At 39.1% G+C, this 21,504-nt stretch overlaps 1 protein-coding gene across 1 annotated transcript in view; it reads left to right on the top strand.

Annotated features, from left to right (window-relative positions):
* The first annotated feature begins 2,411 nt into the window (after positions 1-2,411).
* The window catches only part of LOC126469682 (exocyst complex component 3), a 50,958-nt gene continuing 31,865 nt past the window's right edge, over positions 2,412-21,504 (top strand). The window contains exons 1-3 of the mRNA XM_050096835.1: positions 2,412-2,759; positions 19,116-19,224; positions 20,198-20,346. Of these exons, the coding sequence (XP_049952792.1) occupies positions 19,135-19,224; positions 20,198-20,346 (239 nt within the window). The 5' untranslated portion in view covers positions 2,412-2,759; positions 19,116-19,134. The remainder of the gene's footprint in view (positions 2,760-19,115; positions 19,225-20,197; positions 20,347-21,504) is intronic.

Genomic DNA, 21,504 nt, shown 5'->3' with positions numbered 1-21,504 from the left:
GAAGTTTGACGAGAGGACCACTGAACTTTTTAGGCATGTCTTGACTTCCACGTATTTTCTTTTTAATGGAGAATACTACGAACAAACGGAGGGAGTCGCCATGGGTAGCCCACTCTCACCGGTGGTAGCGAATTTGTACATGGAGAACTTCGAGGAGGAAGCCCTGTCGTCATCCGTATGGAAACCTACTTGCTTTTTCCGTTACGTGGACGACACGTTCGTCATCTGGCCACATGGTATGGATAAACTCCTTGACTTCCTTACACATCTAAACTCCATACACCCCAACATGAAATTCACTATGGAGACTGAAACGGAGGGTAAATTACCTTTCCTTGACGTCTTGGTCAAGAGAAGGGCTGACGGCACCCTAGGTCATGGGGTGTATCGGAAGACTACGCACACTGATCTGTATTTGCACGCAGACAGCTGCCACCACCCTTCACAGAGAAATGGGGTACTTAAAACTCTAGTACATAGGGCGCGCACTATCTCTGACGCAGAGAGTCTACCCCAGGAATTGGAACATCTGAGAACTGTATTTCGAAAAAATGGGTACTCAGAGTGGCAGATTCAACGTGCTCTCCGCCCAACCACTGCAGCACAACCTGTTGAGATGGATGAAGTCATGAGGGAGGAGGTAGGCACTGCATTTATTCCATACACAGGCGCACTCTCGGGGAAAATCGCCCGCATTCTGAAGAAACACCGGGTCGGAACTGTGTTTTGTCCTCCAAATAAAACTCGTGCACTGGTGGGGAGCGCCAAAGATGACCTCGGTTTGAGGAAGGCCGGCGTGTAGCAGATTCCGTGTCAATGTGGCAAGTCGTATATTGGTCAGACGATGCGTACCGTCGAGGATCGATGCCGTGAACACCAGAGGCACACTCGACCGATGTATCCGAGCAAGTCGGCGGTCGCTGAACATTGTTTGTCGGAAAATCACGCCATGGAGTATGACCGCACGAGGATTCTGGTACAGACGTCGAGATACTGGGACAGCGTTGTTAGAGAGGCCATCGAAATTCGCACCAATGACGACCTCATAAACCGTGACTGTGGCTATAATCTTAGCAGGGCTTGGGAACCAGCGATCGGGTTAATTAAGAGTAAATCGAGCAAACGTATAGTTGTGACGATCACGGCGGACAGAGCCATCACACCGATGTCATCTCAGACGCCGTCGCAATCTGTTCCACCGCGCGCGCGACCGTGGCGCGGGGCGCGGACGGTGGAGGGAGCGCGCCGCGGGCGGAGGGTATTTAAACCCAGTTCCCTCCGAGCAGCCATAGCGTACGGATCTCCGTGCCGGCACGTTCACAGGAGCTCAGTCCGTCAGTTCACCTGATGATGGCGACATGTATGATCGCCGAAATATTGTGCCCGTTGGACACTATAGACCGGCAGCACACCCGTGGATATTTTGATTAGGAATAAAGATATTGTAATGCATGAAGCACTGTAGCCAGAACTGAAAATAAATATAACATTGCATGCATTACAATCGAGAACACTCGGCATGCTATAACATCATGGAAGTTACCTCCATGTATAACATGCGGTTTTAGTTGGTGATGACGCTTTTTCATTAACACCAATAATTATTAACATTAACAGTAATAATTATTAACATTAACAGTAATAATTATTAACATTAGCAACAATAATTACTAGGAGCAGGCCGGATTAAGAAGAGAATGGTTTGCAATCTGCTCTCTTGAAGAGAGATCTTTACAGTGACAATATTTCAAAATTCTAACATATGTGAATGGGGAGTACTGCAGCGACGTTTTAAAAAGATGAATATTGAATAAAGAATGCTGCTTCTTGAATTTGTATTGCCTTCCCTCCTGTCAACAATATCCCTTAACAAGAGTTGGCCAACTCTAACGATGGGATTTTAGTCTTGTAGACGAGAGCATTACCACAGCTAAAATTACACTTGCTTATATTTTTCTTAATTCAGTTGTATATGTGCTCCTACCTCAATAAATTTTGCTTTCCAGCTCAGATATTGTCAAACCATCTATGTTATAATCGCACGACGGTCTCAGCGGCAGTAATATGTTGCTTATTTTTGTAATCAGCATCACTGAAATCCCACAAACACCTATGCAAAGCATAGATATTCAAAAAGCGAACATTATTCTCCGTTCCCCACTTCATATTTCAGTTTGTCTACACTCTATGAACACACATAACCTCAAAACTCATGCAACTAATGTCGCCAAGGTTGGAACACGCCGAAAGTGCGTAGTTTCACCGAGTTGCGCGCATGCGCAGTGGCTGGTAGAGCAGTTGCCTGCAACCTAGTGTCGTCGTGTAAACAAGGCTAGGCTTAGCCCACGACCTGCAATCCCAGGAAATCACGCATGCACAAACGCGCATGCGTTCTTGCCCTGTTGGAAATTTATACGCATGCGCAAAGTTGAACAGAAAGAAAGGCATTGTGTGGACTTACGTGCCTTGCATTTCTGTTTTTGTGTTCTGTGGTGTGATGGCAGATTGCAGATTGGTGTTGACGTTTGAGGGTGGTGGAATAAGATGATGAAGAAATTAACGGGTTTAGGTCTCATTCGTGAGAGGAAACCCAGTAAAATCATCTGATTTTGTGTTTTCTTCAGTTAAGTCCTGAATGAAGAGTTTTATGTGTGAAGAAAAACGGGCTTTTTAAAGTGGGCGTATTGTGTTTCACAGAGTGGTTGTAATATGATGGACATCTATTAAATTGTGCGATACATTTTAAACTTGGAAAGCAGGTATGATACACACAAATAGTGCCAAAAATCTTCTCAAATATGGAGAATTTCAGTATATTTATGCCCAGATACATTTACTGCTATGTAAGGGGGTAAGTAAACATAAGATTAAAGAGATAGGTAGGCCTACTTTTGGGTAGGCTACGTGTTTCTAGTGGGTACAAACTTCTTTCAGTTGCTCTCGTTGTGAGGATTGATATAATTTAAATCCCAAGTGCTAATTTTAATTATACAAACAAACATTGGGGAAAAAAGGGTGAAACCATAGAATGATATAGTCCCTACAGGTTAGTTCGTTGTTGAAGAGCGAGAAAAATTTGAAATAATTGCCAGGCTTGGTAATTATTTTGTTGCTTCCGACTGACTAAAAAGTTAAGTAGATTATTGTAAGGTTTAAGTCTAGTATATTTATTGGCTGAAAGCCTGATCAGCATACGATAACTTGTCCAAATGTGGATGGATTTAACTGTTTACTTACAATTTTTTTTTTTTTTTTTATAATTGGTTTGATTATTCATCCAGGGCCCATGGTACAGTGATATTGTATATATCATAATACACTGAAAGTAATATGATCTCTCTCTCTCTCTCTCTCTCTCTCTCTCTCTCTCTCTCACACACACACACACACACACACACACACACACACACACACAGAATACATAAATTTGCTTTATGAGGGTAGTCCAGGTGGTCAACCATGGCCTTGATGAAGGAACCACCCCAGAATCCCTTAATCAGTATGACCAGACAGAGGAACCTCCATCCTCCATATGAGGGTAGTGCAGGTGGTCAACCATAGCCTTGATGAAGATACCACCACCCCAGAATGCCTAAATCAGTATGACCAGACAGAGGAACCTCCATCCTCCCAAATATGTCATCGGCGTCAATTGCACATAGTCATTCAGTTGGTCCAAAGTAGATTTTGCTTTTCAGCACTGTAGACATCAAGGAAACCTGCTGGTAATTTCAGAACCATGAACCTGCTGTCATGCCCTTTTCACGTACATTCACAAAACTACCTCCAAAGCCCATAAATGTATCATTATTCGCTAACTTTTTTGCCATGTCTTATTCTGTCTGGAAAGTCATTGATATACCTCTGTTAAAAACAGAATTAGACCCAATACATTACTCTGAGGTACACACATTTATCTGACAACTATTGTACTAAAATTTATCAGTAGATGTGTGAACACACTGTAGCTACTGCAACTTTTTTTCCAAGTAAGACTGGAACCAACACTTTCTTATACCTCATACATCTAGCGCTTTTAGCTTGTTTAGTTGTATTTTGTGATCAATAGTGTCAAAAACCTTAGAAGAGTCTACAGAGGCCTCTTACACTTTCTGTAATGTTATCTGTCAATATATTGACAGTGTGACGGCACATATTGATATACTGTCAGTTGTACATACCACTTTAGGATACTCTGACATTGCGTACTATATTAATTTGAAAATCTGCTATAGCTTCATGAATTACACAGCACTTCAGAAAAATGCTTATACTGTGAAAAGTATTATATTTACAATGATTAATAAGAAGTCAGTGAAATGGATGAGTCACCAAATTATCACAAAACATAAGATTTTGTAAATTAATTATGTTAATGTAGCCTTCCTGGACAGATATAGCTGCTGCACGGGTTTCCATAATGATTTCATCAATTGTTTGGTGATATTACAGAAGTAAACTTACTGTTTGAATGACCTTTCTGTCTCCAGAAATCTATTAGGTTATTCCTAATTTCTTGTTGTAGTGACTGATAACTCATTGACATATTTTCTTCCCCAATGTCATATCAACATTATTAGTTGTGTGATGTGGGACTGGTGTGAAAATAGTTTATGAAATCTTTTGGAAATGTGGTTCTGATGATTTCTCAATAAATCAACATGTGACAAGTCGCTCTTCTTTCTCAGCCACTTTCTAACCCTTATACTCGTTTTCATTGTTTTCTGTTTTTTCTTGCTAGCTACAGCTAACATTATTGCAGTACATTGGGTGCTCGTCATCTTAACTTTGTGAAATTGTGTTGTCAACTGACAATATTAACAATAATACTAAGTGATATTTGCTTTAAAAAAAAGTATATTGTTTAAGATTGATATAGATGTTTTGTGTGCCACCGCAAATACAAATACACGATCCACACCCTTTACAGTAGTTCACTGCAGCAACTTGGGCATTCGTATGGAGATAGCACTGTATGCTGTATTTGATAATCTCTACACCAGTGCTGTATAATACAATACTACCATGCTGCAAAATACTGTAATTAAATTTCAAGCTGGTGTAATTGAGTTTCAATGGACTGAACATTTTGATGAAAAATTGATAATTTTGAGCAAATTTCTGATATATGTGTGTGCCTTTCAGTGTGGTACATTCCATCTTCTGTGGACATTTTGATGAACTCTCTGGACTCTCACTAATTAACTCCACTAACCTCCCTTTTCCAGTCCTGTGTAGGTGCAGACCCTGTCAAGTGTAACCCATCTCCCGATAGCAACACTGGCACCAGTGCAGTGTGCACCCGGTCAGCAATCGTCAGCACCAGCTCTTCATTTACTGACTGTATAGCACTGCCAAGATGAGGTGGATCATGCTGCTGGAAAAATTCAGCTGTGCTCACATTGGTGGCTCTAGTTAAGGAAGCTATTTTTCTCAGGTCCAGAAACTACGATGTATGCCGTATCCCTACCTGTACTACTCCCTGCCTCATCCAGTATCAATACCAGATAATCTTCAATTAAATCCTTACACAAATGCCCTAACCCTGAATCACACAATTTAGCTCAGCACTTGGCTTGAAAATGCTGGTGACTTGGTACTTTTCCCCCTAACTTCTCTTGTAACTGAGGGCCTATGTCTCTGTTGCAGCAGTTTTCTCTTTTTTTTTTACAAATATTTGTGCTTTTTGTAACCTTTATGCTCACAAGTGGTCTGCTGCACATTTCCAACTTGTACACCCGATTCCATAGTGAAGTGATAAAAGGGTTATTGTGCTTCTGTGTGGACTAATGCTGAGGTTTGCCCTGTTCTATAAAATTTTTTCTGAGAGTTGATGGTGGATTGGTTCATCTTTCAGAAATGCCTCCTATCCATACTACTCTCCTGCATTCAGAGGCTTCAGATTTGGGGTGGGGGATATTGTTTAAACGCACAGGACACGCACTTCTCTGTTCAAACTACCTCATTTTCCACCTAAAAAGAGAATATTGCTACAGTACATAAAATGAGAAAAACTAATGTGTGTCGTACTGCTGGATAGAGAATTTTTTCTGTCTAAACACTTGTTTCACGTTATTCTGAAAGACCACATTAAAGTCACATGTGGGTATAAGACTACTTATTATAAGAGAAAATTGTGCAAAGGGCATTATGGTACAAATAACTTTCAGATGGTAAATTTTACTGTGTCAAACAGGTGTCATACTCGGCTTCATTACTGGGATACTTAACCAAATATGTTTGAAGATGATTACTCAATTTGTAGTCTAAGAACCATGATCTTTCAAGAAGCTGATGTTGGTTGCTTGGAGAGAATTGAAACCTGTGGCAAATGGTACACATGCATTTGCTTGCCTGAAGTGACAGAGATTAAGATACACTTAGGTATAGGTATCTTATGATTAATCAAAAGTTTATTCAATATATGTAGCTGCTGTGTGCTTCAGAATACTGGGGGACACTCCTGATGCCCTTTTCTTACTACATCAGCCTTTGTCTTGATTCCAGAAGTGACTGATTGGCTACAACAATGGCAGTAATATGTCTGCCTTAATTAGAGACATTACAGAAGACTTTCAAAAATCCAAGGACACCTTGAATACAGTACTACTGAAGACATTTCACTTCAGGTTAAACATTATAATATCTAAAACTGATGGTTTCAATACCTCTTCCTGTAGATACAAGAAAAGCTACACAGCTAGTATCTCTTTGATATGTTTGTATATTGCTGCAAGTGGCTTTTCAGAACCAAGCAGGATTAGGACATAATACTTGGAATGTATTTTTAGTATGTGGTTACAGATTTATGTGTAGCATAGCCTGTTGTCTAGGTTATGTTGGGAAGGTGGTAGTTTTGTTGAGTGTTTGTGATGTATACAAATGTGATGACATGGGAACCTCGGCTTCAGGTAATGATCAGTTCAAGTAGCAGTTCTGAGGCAGTTAGAGTGCAGAACTTACACACATATCATGTCACTTTAAATTGTAACCTAATCTTCATTTCATATATCACAGAATTACATTGGTTTTGGTGTCTATCTTGTAAATGTGTTGTAATTAATTGTGCCATTTCAAGAATTGAGACAGCTTAACTAGTTGCCAATGTGCTTAACTTAGTTTTACTCATTTTTACTAAACAATGTCTATTCCATTTAATTTCTCTTCGTGGCATCTTTCAGACATGAAACTGATAGTATGGAAAGATAGAATTTGCTCATCAGCTGGCAGCAGATAGAAACCTGTAGAAAAATGTAATATTGTTCAGTGTTTGAATTAGGTGTTCTTCTACCCTGGCAGAAGAGAGAAAGGGATTTGAAGAAAAGACTGTTTAGGCTTCTGGATTCATTAAAGTCACCCAGGGCTTCAGATATTTGTAGACTAATCAGACAAGATAGAATGGAATGCTGGATTTTTAGTACTAGGTGGGATTCGAAACTTGGGAAACTAAAGAGGGCAGAGAGAATAATTGGCAAGTCAGAAATGAGTGGAAGTCTGTCATGAAAGAACCAAAACGAGGGAGAAATTAAAGTGCATGAAAAAGGCAGAAGGTGCAAAAAGAAAATATGGAAAGACCAAGATAAACAACAGTAGAGGAGTAAAGGAAAAAATGTAATAAATTGGGACCAAATGGGTGGCAGGAATCAATAACATGTTGTAAAGGAAGTTACCATTGGCAAAATTCTATGGAACTAATGCCTGGAGGGAGAATATAAGACAGAATGTGGTAAATTGGGCACAAAGGTCATCATTATTGTGTTCAGAACAGAATCTGCAACTGGGTGTTTTGTGTTGCAAGTATAATCTTTGTGGATTCATCTTTACTGACAGCTGGGTGACTGTCACACCAATGTAAAAGGTTGTGCAATGACTGCTCGTAAGTTGGAATATGATGTGAGTTGTCTAGCAGGTGTATCTCTCTACGATGGAACAGGTCTTGCCAGTAATAGGGCGGGTATAGATAGTGTTAGAAGAGTGCATAGGAAAAGTCTTATAGTGGGGGAATTCAGTGATAAAATTCATAAGGTGAGGACATGACTTTAAAGAAAAGCTATTTTAGGTTGTGTGGAGACAGTTATGAATAGGGTGGACCTCATTTCATGGTATGATTTCAGAAAATTACAGCCCATCTGAAGATGTTGGTTACTATACTATATACCAGTATGGTACAAGGTAATGAGAAGGTGCACCCGTTTGTTACTTTTGAGAGGAATCAATAGTTCCAGGATGAGCTGAGGCACTGGTAGGCTATTAAGACTGGTAGTGTGTTCCCATAAGGAGTCAGTATCTGAGGGGAGAAGTTTGCTGTGAATGCCACACTCCGCATGGAAGGCATAGCAACCGTCAGACTAGTGTTGTTTGTTGGTTGACTTGAGGTATGTTGAGGTGTAGATATGATTTTTGGTAAGGCTAAGACAGACACAAAGGAAGCTGGCATGACAGTTTGAGAAACACTACTTGAAATGTAGCTGTGAAAAATAATAAAAAATGCAACAGTTATCTCACCATGTGTCCGTATGACAATATTATCAGTGTATCTAAACCACACAAATAGCTGAAGGTGATATAAAGCTGATATTAATAAATTTTTATTTTGTTTGAGTGCCGAACTACACTAACAGATAGTAAATGTGCAGTTGGAACACTTTTCTCATAATTTTTGTCATTGACATAAAATTTTTAAAAAATCTGGTTCTTAACTGACCAGCTTTTATCATCAACTGCATGAACAAAAACTCATTATTGCTATCTTCCCACAGTCATAACACAGTTGAGTGTATGATCCATTGATGAGGGTTTGTCTGAATTTTAATTCATTTGTCATTCCATTCTTGTGTGAAAATGCACAGCACTTAGCATCATAAAGAATCAGAACTTTGACAAACAATCTGGCAGTACTGTTGTAAGTACCAGAAAGAAGTTTCAGCTGCCAGAGTTGATTGGAGAAGATCCTCAAGCAGAAGTAGTAGCAGTGATAAGGAAAGCTGGTGACATTCTTAATGTCTGGAAGAAGAAAGTACTGCTGTTGGTAGTAATCACACCAGAGGTACAGACCATAAGTTACAAAAGTTAGGATCATAGTATCAGGTCACAACTGTTGTTTAGCTGAGCAAGGCTGTCAGGTGTTATGACTTACTACCCCTATGTAAGGATTTCAGTAAAGATGACCAGGAAGTAATAGTGAGTGCAGCATGTAACAGTTTAGACAGAAATGGTGTTTGAAGTAGGTACTGACCTGAAAATATGGACTCTTTAACTGGTGGTACAAATGTATGCTCTGTTGAGCTAATCCAGCACCACGATGAACCTTGTCTCTTCACTACTGTGTGGTGATTTAATGTGGACTTGGAGAGGGTACTGATGGCTGTTGATAGTGGTACACATTCCATGAAGAACATGCTAAATTATTAACTGCAAAAGGTAGACTTAAGTGTTCAAGTTCCACTTTGGCCTGGGAGTACACAGAAACCACAGAAACAGTTTACATTACTGTAGCCATGGTTTCTAAGTTTTTATGTGTTTAAGGAAATAATTTTGAATTTTGATTCATTTTAAGATTTATTGAAGATTCGAAATTGTGTGTTCGTGCATCCTTTAACAAATAAAAATGCACAGCACACTTGAAACTGTAAACATGTCATGGCCTCCTTGTTGGAATGGTGGCACTGTTTGTGCAGTGGAATGACTATGTAATCAGCAGGCTGCCCCTATTAACTGTTAATGAAGGAATGAATACATTCTAGTCACAAGTTACACTCTGCACAGGCAGAGCGATTAATGAGTTGTGGCCGCACTGGAATGTTCAGAAGGAACAAAGATGTCGAAGGTGTGTGAGAATGCCCTCATCTCATGGAGCTATCTGTATACATTGGGTTGCCAAATGAACTCCGAGGCTGCCTCTTAGTGCCAAGGCATGACTGTTAATGATTCATTTAAAATTACTGAAATTGAAACAGCAAGAAGGAAAGCATTGTAATAACAACTTAATAGCTTCCCCATTGCTATCAAAAATAGGGATGAATGGCGAAAACTCATTTTTCTGATGGTGAATTTTATGCTATTAAAAATTTAGTAGGCTTGTGAACGAAACATGGTATTTGTGTAATAGGTACAAGTCTGTAATAGTGTTGTTTTAGTAGTTGCACTAAATATTGCACATGAGTACATTGTTCTGATGCTGGTAGGGAGTACTGGGCTATGGCATTTCACTAGGCATGGCCTGCCCCACAGCAGGGTTGGGGAGAGAAGGTTTGTGTAACTAGGTAGTAAGAGTACTGAGGGTAGGAATGGCTTGCCACTCATGGTCAAAGCTGTTGTCATGGGCAAGAGAACTAACCCTTTCATAGGATAGACTGTGACAACAGATTCCCCTACTTAAACAGTGGTTTCATCACATTTAGAGATTTCTGTAAAAGGTTCACAGAAAGTAGAATGTGTCACACAGGAGGAAGCACTTACCAGTAACATGAAAGAAAAAGAAAGTGTAATGACAAACATCACAGAATTATAAATCCCTTATCAAGATATGTAGCCTACCGAAAACAAAAAAGGCTGCTTGATCAGTCTTTGAATAGCATAGTGGTGTGCATTGCAGTAGAGGTGGCCAAGAATTTCGCTTGCATGATTACTATAGTACCCAGCCTGGCTGGCACATTTCCCCCAATGCCACGCTATGCTGTCTCACCATAAGGAAGTGAAACTGCAAATGCACGACATTTAAATGCCATTGCAGCCACACTTCGTATGACTTGGTTTTGCATTTCACATTTCTCAGAAGCAAAACAAATTTTCAGTATTATTGAATTATTTTTGATGCACTGAAGACACACAGTTTTTATCCTGTACAAACTGCTGGCATACAGACAGACAGACAGACACAGACAATTGCGCAGCTTTCCACATTCAGGTTGGCACGCAATTGTGACTTGTTTTGTTTTGTAATAAAAAGAGTCTTTAATACACATAGGTTGGTCAAAATGTTGTAACACTCTTGCACCCTCATTATGGAAACATGGAAACTACCTGAGAAAAGCAATGTAGAATACCTTACAGTCTCTTACTGTGGGCAGTCTGTAGCCAAGTCCACTTAAAATGCAAGGTCTGCAATCCAGTTTGGATGTTCTAATGTTTGTTCCTGAACTCCTTTTTTTCATCATAAATTCAACATTAGGGAGTTGTAAATTGAAAAGTCATTCCAGGCATGCTCGTTTACTTAACAGTAATATATAAAGTCTCCATAGTCTTTGTTCAGTTCCATTGAAAACCGTTGCAGTTGACACACTGCATACCACTTCAGAAATTTTCTATTCGTACCACCAGTTTCTATAAGCTCCAAGCCTGAAAATTTAGCACAAAGTGCTTTTGATGTACAGAGCAATGAATCCCATCTGTTAATTGTAGTCAGTTTTCTCTCTCTCATTGCCAACTAATACAAAAGAGTTACATGTTTGCACCTGTTTCTGTCCTTCAAAGTAGTCACTAGCGTTGTGCAGAACCAGTTGCCAGCGATGTGCAAGGTGTAGTATACCATTAGCAGAGCCTGTTCTGTTGATGGTGCGAATGGAGAGGTCTACTGCCTGTCGAATCTCTCGAACAGTTCATAAGCGAATGCTGTGAAGTGGTTCCTTCATCCTCGGAATGAAATCAAAGTCACAATGACTTAAGTCATATTACTTCTCGTTTTTGGAGCATCACCTGCGACCAGCTTTGCGAAAGAAGCGGCGACACTTTCTGTGCAACCAACCCATCATTTTGCACGACAATGCGCGGACGCATACAGCACAAGCTGTGGCTGCTCTGTTTGGTTGATGGGACTGGGAAGTACTGTACCATCCACCACACTCCCCGGACTGAAGTTCTTGTGACTTTGATTTGAGTCTGAAGATGAAGGAACCACTTCGTGGTATACACTTCAGAACTGTTCCAGAGATCTGACGGGCAGTAGACCGCTCCATTTGCACCATCAACAGAACAGGCTCTGCTAATGGTATGCTACGCTTTCCACATCACTGGCAATGGGTTCTACACAATGTTGGTGACTACTTCGAAGGACAGTAACAGGTGCAAACATGTAACTCTTTTGTATCGGTTGTGAATAAATAGTTGTCACTATTTAAATTCCAACCCGCGTATATATAATTCTCATCACTCTTCTGTAATCCCCACTCATTTTTAAAGGCTTAAGATGATGGATTGCTAGACTGCCTCTTTTTATCCAAATAGCCACTGGACCTGTGACATCCTTCATATCATGAACAAACAGTGAAGGGTAAACTGTGCAGACACCAAGATTCTGCCGAACTGAAGAGAGTTGTGCTTACTGATAAATGCCACATCGCAGTATTGAATGAAATGTCGTTCTGTACTGGGTACTCCCTGCAAGGAACAAGCAAAGCCGAGACAGGCCATGCCATGGCCTGTATGCCCTGCACACGTGACATCCGCACCCTGTGGCTGGCCCAGCATTACAGAGTGCTGGTGTACAGACACTGAAATACAGTGTGTAGTGCTATCACCATAAGGTAGGAAAGCTGCTACTGTAAAACTAACGTATGTTGGGGGACCATGCATTTCTATTAGAAATGGAACACATTAATAGATAGACAAGATCTAATCACAATGTGCATGAAATTTTTGAAAAGTCAGCCACTGAAGCTTGACATCCATGAAAAGTTAATCATTTTGTGCGTGTATTTCTCATTTAGTGGCAATGTGCACACCTTTTTCAACAAAGTAATTAAAATCTTGGGTAGTCTCTCAGCTCCCAAAACTAATAAAATCTTATCTGGAGATTTGAACATAGACACCAGTGTTAAGGATGGAATGAGGAACTTTGTAAACATCCTGAGTACTTTTGAAATGTTACAAATGGTGAATACAAAGATGGCTAAAAATGCACCTTCAGCCTTAGGCCATATGCTTAAAGATATGAGCCAGGAAAATTTTCAGTGTGCTGGTAGATGTGAAGTATATGTTATGCTCTTATTTCACAACTGCTCGATAATAAAGTTACTTGCTGACTTTGAAAATCTCACATAACTACATACTTATTAAAGAATCTTGTGAAATGTAAAATAAATACTTTCTCCAGGGTATTGGCCAACCAAACTTCGAATGAAGTGTGTACAGAAAACTATTTTCAGATTTCTGGATATTGTTCCGACTAGCTGAGGGGACATTTCCAAACATGGTCACTTCAGCAGCAGTAACGCATTAGCAAAGGAAAATAAATAGATAACTATAAATACCTGCAATTCTGTACAAAAACACTTACTATTTCACAGTTCCTAAATTCTTATCACAGTACCGACTGTAGAGAGGGAGAGATTTTAGAGGGGGGAGAGAGAGAATAATATAGAAGGCAGAAAATTGGTGTGGGACATCATAAAATGGGAAAAGGCAGATTGAAGTACAATAACAAAGAAAAAAATGTGGAGGTAGATAAGCAGAACATCCACAGGGAGTAGTACATTTTGTAAAGGTCTGTTTTTCAGGTATTTCAAAGATGCTGCAATAAAATTTCCCTAAAACAGGTACAACACCCAGTATGAATTATGTAGCAAGCATAGTGTTTTGGTTTTCCAAAACAGAATATGAAGTCAGGAAGGGAATGCAAAAATTAAAAAAATAGGAAGTCAGCGGGCACAGATTATGTAACAATCTATTCTGAAGGCATTCTTAGACAGCATAGAAACTCCACTAATAAACATAAATGATTATTATAATTCAGTTATTTTTCCAGACTAAAGCATGGATGACTTGTTCTTCTTCTAAAGAAAGACAAAACAAGTCATACTGAAAGCGACAAGCCAGTTTCCGTAACCCCCCCCCCAATCAGTTTCAGAAACAGCAGAATTTATCATGAAAGGCAGATAAGTGAGGTACAGTAACTGAATAAATAATACCTTCGTAACAAAAACAGTTTGACTTCTGAAGAAGTAAAAGTACAAAGAATTTACAAAAGTGCTGCTTGAAGTATTTGATAATTGATCATAAACTACCACTAAAAATTAAAAGCATTAGGTATAACAAGGATATCTAATGAGTATTTATAATAATACCTGAAAATTTGGGTGCCAAAGTTAGCAACAGCCCAGGACATAAAGAAAACAAATAGCACTCACTTCGGCTTATGAGAGAAGACAACTCTGTCATGTTAAACAAACGAAAAATCTATAAACTGTGTGTTAAAGATCAATATTGATTATCAACTGACATGGAACGCACATACATATATACTGGCAAAAAAAAGTCATTGATTTTTTTTTAATATCCTTAGGTTCCTATTATCTACATCATCACAGTAATCATCACAATAATACAGACAGTGTGTTATGATGCGACATGTCATTCATATGTTACACTTAGTTCTTAGTTATGGAATTCTTCTGTGGTGATGAAATGCACAAAACATGGACAAATTTTCAAACTGAGGAAAAGGACAATAAGTATGATAACTAAAAGCAGTAGTTGGGCTAGTAGTAGTCAAGTATTTTACTACCTTTAATGCAACAAGTGAGTTCATATACCAGTCTGTTGTGCAAACCAGAAAAATCATATGTAAATATGTCACAAATAGTTCTATACACGATCATGTAATAAAAACTAGTTTGCACATACATTTTCAAAGGAAAAATAAATTTAAATCTCAAAACACCATTTTCTGCAACGGATTAAAAGTGTATAATACGTAGCCCAAGGAGATGTAAGGGAAAACTAAAGTACATTAAAAAGGCAGAGTGCACATCTTAAATAATGCATGTTACACAGTGAAAGAATAGTTTGAGAACTCACAGTGGAGGTTAATAAAAAGTGACACCTAAAACATAGGTAGGGTAGACATGGAGATGTAACAGAGGTTTAGCGTGGCATAGTCATAACCCTGAAGTCGCATGTAGGTGTGTGTTGATAAGCAGTGAACAGTTCCATCTTATCAAACTAATAGTTTCAAGTATGTATAAATGTAAGAGCACTGTACATTTGGTATAAACGAAATAAGGTAGGGCATCTGTTAAGACATTAGCTTCATCTTGACTTAAGTTTTCTTAGATCACTTTGGCCAAATGCTGGAAATTATTTCAACAAAGCCACAGCCAACTGTCTGCCCTCTTCTCATTAAACACACTTATAAATTCATACATCTGTATAAAGGACTTACATTTTTTTCTTGTAGTAAGCAAACGTATACCATTGTAATTGTAAAATCCCCCCTTTGGTATCGAGGGCTATCATAGATCCACGGTTATTCCTTGGCTATAGCAAGAGCAACTAAAAAGAGCCTTATAACTAGTCAAGCTTTTACCATGATGACTCGGCTATTATTAGGACACCTGTAACAGTTTTAGCACAGCTTACAACCTTTCCCTTAATCATTTGGCTTAATTACTTAGTCCCCTTATAGGGTTTGACCTCCACTTTTCTAGATTTCATAGAAGTGTGGGCCATTTGGAAAGAACACCTAATGTGGAGCATAATTTATCCATCATGTGCTGTGATCTTCTGCACCTACTGTTAGAGTGGATTTATGTTTGGACCCAAAATTCTGCGCAGGAGCCAATCCACTATTGAGGGAGGGGTCGGGTCAAAAAGCTGTCAAATCTGACAATGAAATGTCAAATTATAAAAATTATGAGAAAGGATGATTCACAACAGCAGCAAACCAACCACAAGGCAGCTGATAGGATGAGAGTCCTAAATCTTAACAACATAGTAACAGAATACAGAGTGATAGCGACTTCATGGTTTGAAGATGGCAGTCTAGCCAAAATGGATACATCACAGTAAAAACACTGAACTGCTATCAAACTTTGCAAGCATTGTGTCAAAATCCACACCTAGCAAGATGACTGGGTCTCAGACAGCCACTACTGGTTACATGCCTATGCCTGTTTTTCAGATGTGAGAGGATATATCAGCTCCCTTGACCTGAAACTGACAGCACTAGTGCTAACCACATCAGTGGAGCTAGAGATACACATCATCAGGGAAGAAGACACCTGCCAACCCCCCCCCCCCCCTACCATCCCCCTCCTCCCCTTGAAGGACTAAACATATCAACTGTCTACTACCAACCAGTGGCTGATAGCCACAGGCTGTGGGTTGTAGAAGAGAATGGTAATCTGCCTCAGAACTCGAGGCAGGAAAAAGTTCCAAAAACTGCAACCTTGTAGTGACAAGAAGGAAGAGTCAAACATTAAACCAAATTCTGCAGCTCCAATTAATACCCCCCCAGAAGTTGAATTTATGAATGACAATGAAGAATCTCACATTCAGGTGGAACATGACTCCGCATCAAAGTAACTGAGACTCCAGTTTCCCCATCACTGCTTTCTCAGATCCCAGTCTGATATTCTTAAATGGAACAGTAATGACTACTGCAAAAATCACTGTAACACTGAGAGCACATCTTAAGGAGTCTGCATGCCCATTCACTCTGATGCATTCAATAAGCTGTGCAACAGACCACTGCATTAGAAGGTGTGGCTGCCAGTGCCTGCTTGTCAGTTAAGGTAACTGTACCAACCCTGACAGATCTATAAAATATCAAGAGCTGGTTGAATTAGTGGAACAGCTGCCTCCACCCTTCCTTCTACTGGTAGACTTTAATCCCCACAATCCTCTGTACGGCAGTGAAACTACATCTAGCAGGGACCAAGTAATTAATTTCAGAGCTGGGAGTCAGCCTACTTAACACTGGAGCTACAACACATTTCAGTAGTGCCCATGGAACATTCTTGGACATAGATCCTACAGTCTGGAGTCTGAGCATCTCACCTTTGGCATCTCATCTCACCTTTGATCCATTGGTATGTCCATAGTTCCCCCCCCCCCCCCCCCTCTCTCTCTCTCTCTCTCTCTCTCTCTCTCTCTCTCTCTCTTTCTGCTCCCCCCCACCCTCTCCTCCAACTGGCTAATCTGAGACGAGTCTACATCCATACCCCAGATACAGGCAGCTAACAGCACGTTTCATGAGGAAAAATACATTTTAGTGTATTCTAGCAAACCTGGCAATGCTTCGTAACTGCTAAATATGTTTGATGGTTGGGTACATGTCCTCATCTCCTCCTTCCCCCTGTCTGTCTCTGTCGTCCGTCCCCCCCCCCCCCCTCCCCCCCCCTCTCTCCATTTCCCTTTCCATCATCTCTGATGTTGAACCTTGTTTACTGTTATTGCAAACAAAACCTTGTCTGGGTGTTGACACTGCTTAAAATTAATGGGAAAACAGTTGGTATTATTGTTATATGGGATATGAGAGGGATCTCTCCAGCTGCTGTATCTGTAAGGCTAGTAGCTTCAATGACAATATTTTGTGTAGTTCTTAATCTTTGAACGGGTAGGGTTACAACATTTCAAATGATTCAAATTGCGTGCTAGTATTCTGGTCATACACCAGTAAGCCACAAAAACTAAATTTCCTATTTTCCGTTAAAACCAACATTGAGGGAGAAAATACTACAGCACATTGTTGTGCATGCAATTTTTTTAAATGTATATGAAAAAGAAGAAGAAGAATGTATCTGAGAGAAACCAGTTGACTGCTGGTTTAAATGCCCTGGTATCAGTTAAAATTGACTCTGAAAAAGTTTACAAAACTGAACATTTTCACATCACTGTGTTTTCTTTCTCGCAGTTGGTTGTAGCAGAAAACCTGCAAATTGTTATTGAAAAATTACATAATCTATGTCAGAATGCATTTTCATTATAAAATCTTGTAAAAAAATTAAGTAAATTGGTCAAGCACTTTTCAAGATTTTTTGCTTACAATGTATCTTCTGTATATTATATATACGTGAAGTGAATCGGTCAAGAACTTTTCAAGATTTTTGTTAGAGATCTTTCCGTTTTATATGCTACATGTAGTGTTGGCAGAAGAGCCAACACTGTTTTTCTAGAGGAGGCCGAAATGCACGCGTTTAATTACACGCTGACTGGTGTTAGGTCTGGAACAGGTCAGAGAAATAAGACTAGCAAAACAGGAGGTAACTGGTAGAATACTTAACTTTAATCCACAATTGTAGAACATCTCTCGTTACGGTACATGCTTCATAATATTAATTATCAATTGAATACGGCGCCTTGCTAGGTCGTAGCAAATGTAGCTGAAGGCTATGCTAACTATCGTCTCGGCAAATGAGAGCGTATTTGTCAGTGAACCATTGCTATGAACGTCGGCTGTACAACTGGGGCGAGTGCCAGGACGTCTCTCTAGACCTGCCGTGTGGTGGCGCTCGGTCTGCTATCACTGACAGTGGCGACACGCGGGTCCAACGTATACTAACGGTTCACGGCTGATTTAAAGGCTACCACCCAGCAAGTGTGGTGTCTGGCGGTGACACCACACTACATATATATTTATATACCACATATGTTAAAGGAGTATGTGGTGTATGTCCGTCTGAACATTTATTAGAGTATCGTGCAAAAATCTGAATCAAATTGGTCAAGAAATTTTTGAAAATTTTGCTAACAAAGTCAATCAATGACTTGTTTTTGTATAGATGTATCGATTTAATGCATCTCAATATTTTGCATGTGAGGAGTGAATGTGTAAGGGGTAACTTGTGCTGCACCATGTGGTCTCCAACTACTTTTTACCTCTGCACTGCCAACATTTTTAAATGTTTCATGCATGTATTTTATTAATGTAATAGTTTAAGCTAATTGACTATATAGCCCATACTGCCCTCATTTTCACACCCCATTTTAGTAGTACTGGCTATGATGACCCTTTTTGGAGTATCCTTCAGTGACAGGTTACAGTTTGTAGCTGCTTAGGTTTTCCCTCACTTCTATCCGTCTGACTTAACATCGTGTCACGCATATTATTGACGACGATGATGATGCCACAAACCCTGAAGCTGTCAGCTCCTCTTCTCTTGTTCCCCATAGTATTATGTAAATTTCTTGTGGCGACAAAGAACTGATAACAAAGATATTAAGTCCCTTTAAATCCATAATCACCATCATCTGTAATTTAAAATAATCCTTGGATGAATAAATTATTAATACTAACATTAATACTGGTTGTCTGAATTTATGAGACTGTTTTTGCCAGCCTCAGTGTGATACTCACTGTAACAGGTAACTTATATGTGACATTGTTTTCTGTTGCATAGGTAATCGTGTATTACAGACATGGATGTTGAACAGTTAAAAGCGGAAGCAAGAGCCACAGCAGCAAAACATGTAATTAACATGTTACAACGACCTGACCAGTTGGAAAAGGTAAAACTGCAAAACATCTATCACTAAAACTACTACAAAGAAGAGCTTCCTTTTCAGTATTATTAGATAGCATTCCTTGTGATATACATGTATGCAAAACACACACACACACACACACACACACACACACACACACACACACATTGTAAGCTATTTCTTATGTGCATCATAATTTTGTGTGTATATGGCTTTCACATTAGGTTATTCTTTATCTTATTACACAGAATTTCACTCAAATATATCAACTTTTCTTTCTTTTACTTTGTCTTCAAAAGAAAACCATGGAGTTCCTAGCTTTACTGTTAGTTTTCTTGAAGTGTGTCTGTAGTCTGCTACAGTTCTGTGTTGTATAACAAACTATTTAGCCCCCCCCCCCCCCCCCAATCATATTTAAACAGGGTAAACTAGACACGGTTCTTCCATAAGATTTGAGAACATCGAAAAAATGAGGACATTTGGAGGAAAATAAGTTCTGTGTGAATTTGAACTGTAGGATACAAACTTGGCTTTTCGTGTCTAATTAATTCACCCTGCGAGAAAATCAATATCATAATTCCAGGGAAGTAGCATTGTTTAACATGAAACAATTTAAAATATGGAGGATAAACACAGTGGATGGAGCTTAAAGATTATTCAAAGACTAGTTGTTCTTATTGTTGTCTTTAGTGGTTTAGAAACACTGGTAACAGTGGAAAGCTGTAAAAAGTAATTGCACTGTTTTAATTTCCTTTGGTTGGCATAAAAGCCACACATTCAAAAGTAATGGTTATATAAATTACCAAAGTTTTGAAAGGTATATAAATTGGGGAAATGCTTTGAAGTTGGAGTGTAATTTTGTGTGTTGATTTCATAACCTTTTAAGATGAAGTCCATTAAATGTGTTTTCAACAAATATATTCACTATAAACTGGAAACTTGTAACTTTATTATTCCAGTACTTTTTCAGTTAGTAATAAAATTTCTGCTTTTGAAGGTTGAACAGTATAAGAGACGGGTAAGCAGAAAGAAAGCATCTGTTGAAGCTATGTTGAAGACGGCCATGCAGAGCCAGCTTGATGGTGTGAAAGTTGGGCTAAACCAGTTGCAAACAGCTCTCAATGATATTCAAACAATAAAGGAAAAGTATGTCTTCATGTATTAATAATAGCTTAATTGGAATGTTACAGTTAATGCTCTTTACAAATAGTCTTCAGTTTTCTATTTATGTAGTAATAACTTCTACAAATTTTAAATATGAATGGTAATGAACTTCCTCAGCTAGTTAAAGATACAGTAGAGTACAGATTTACTGTTGACTTTACACATTAGCTCATGAAAACTGGGCACTCTAACTCAGTATTTCTTGAAAAAGAAGGCTGCTACAGGTTATCCAGTGCAGACTAAGCTGTCTGCCATGGAACCCATGTCACTGATATGCTTATGATTTGTTTGCAGTTTTAATTAAAACTGTGTCTAGTTAAACATGTACTACCCAACAGCTGAGAAACCATTTGAAATAAGTCAGTAGGCCTACTCAAGCATCCACTACCACATTCATATTCTGTATCATCTGTCATGTCACTTGTTTTATTAGCACTACTGCTGGCAACCAGACATTGAAACTAAGCTACAATTTTATAAATCAGCTACACCTACTGCACTCAACTAACATAGATGTCTGAATTTTATGAGAGTTGGTAATTGCAAAATGCTGCCATGTCACAAAATCTGTGTTGATGGATAGACAGCTACCTGCATCTACAAATTATCTTAGCAAGTATTCCACTCTGTGTGTGTACTTACATGTCTCCCACAACACTCAGTGTCTGTTGTCACAATCTTATTTTCCTTGACAGCTTATATTGTCACACATTGGCACCTTGCTTGCTACATAGCATAAGTCGAGCAGCAGTTCCAGTTCCTTAGTGGCAGTACTTACAGTTTCCAGTACATGTTCTCACACATCTGCAGTGTTGCTCCACCCAGTACTAAGTACTGTACCATCCTACCAATCTTGGTAGAACAACTTCTACTAATTTCCTTCCTACACATCTGCATGTCCTTTACTTGTAAATACTTCTTGGTATAGTTTCCACATGCTTTACCAAATATAAAATCAGCTACACTGTTGAGAATCAATAATTCATCACTAATTAGACCCAAAATAGTGCTTCCCTGTTGCTCGTGGGTGTCTGAGCAATGACTGTGACTGGATTTTTTCAAAGCACGATTTTTGAGACTCAGTGTGTATTCTGATCAATGCATCACAAAGTAGATACAATGTTTAAAGTGCCAGAAGTT

Source organism: Schistocerca serialis, chromosome 3 (assembly GCF_023864345.2).
Source record: "Schistocerca serialis cubense isolate TAMUIC-IGC-003099 chromosome 3, iqSchSeri2.2, whole genome shotgun sequence".
Classification (NCBI taxonomy): domain Eukaryota; kingdom Metazoa; phylum Arthropoda; class Insecta; order Orthoptera; family Acrididae; genus Schistocerca; species Schistocerca serialis.
This window is presented reverse-complemented; position numbering and strand designations above follow the sequence as displayed.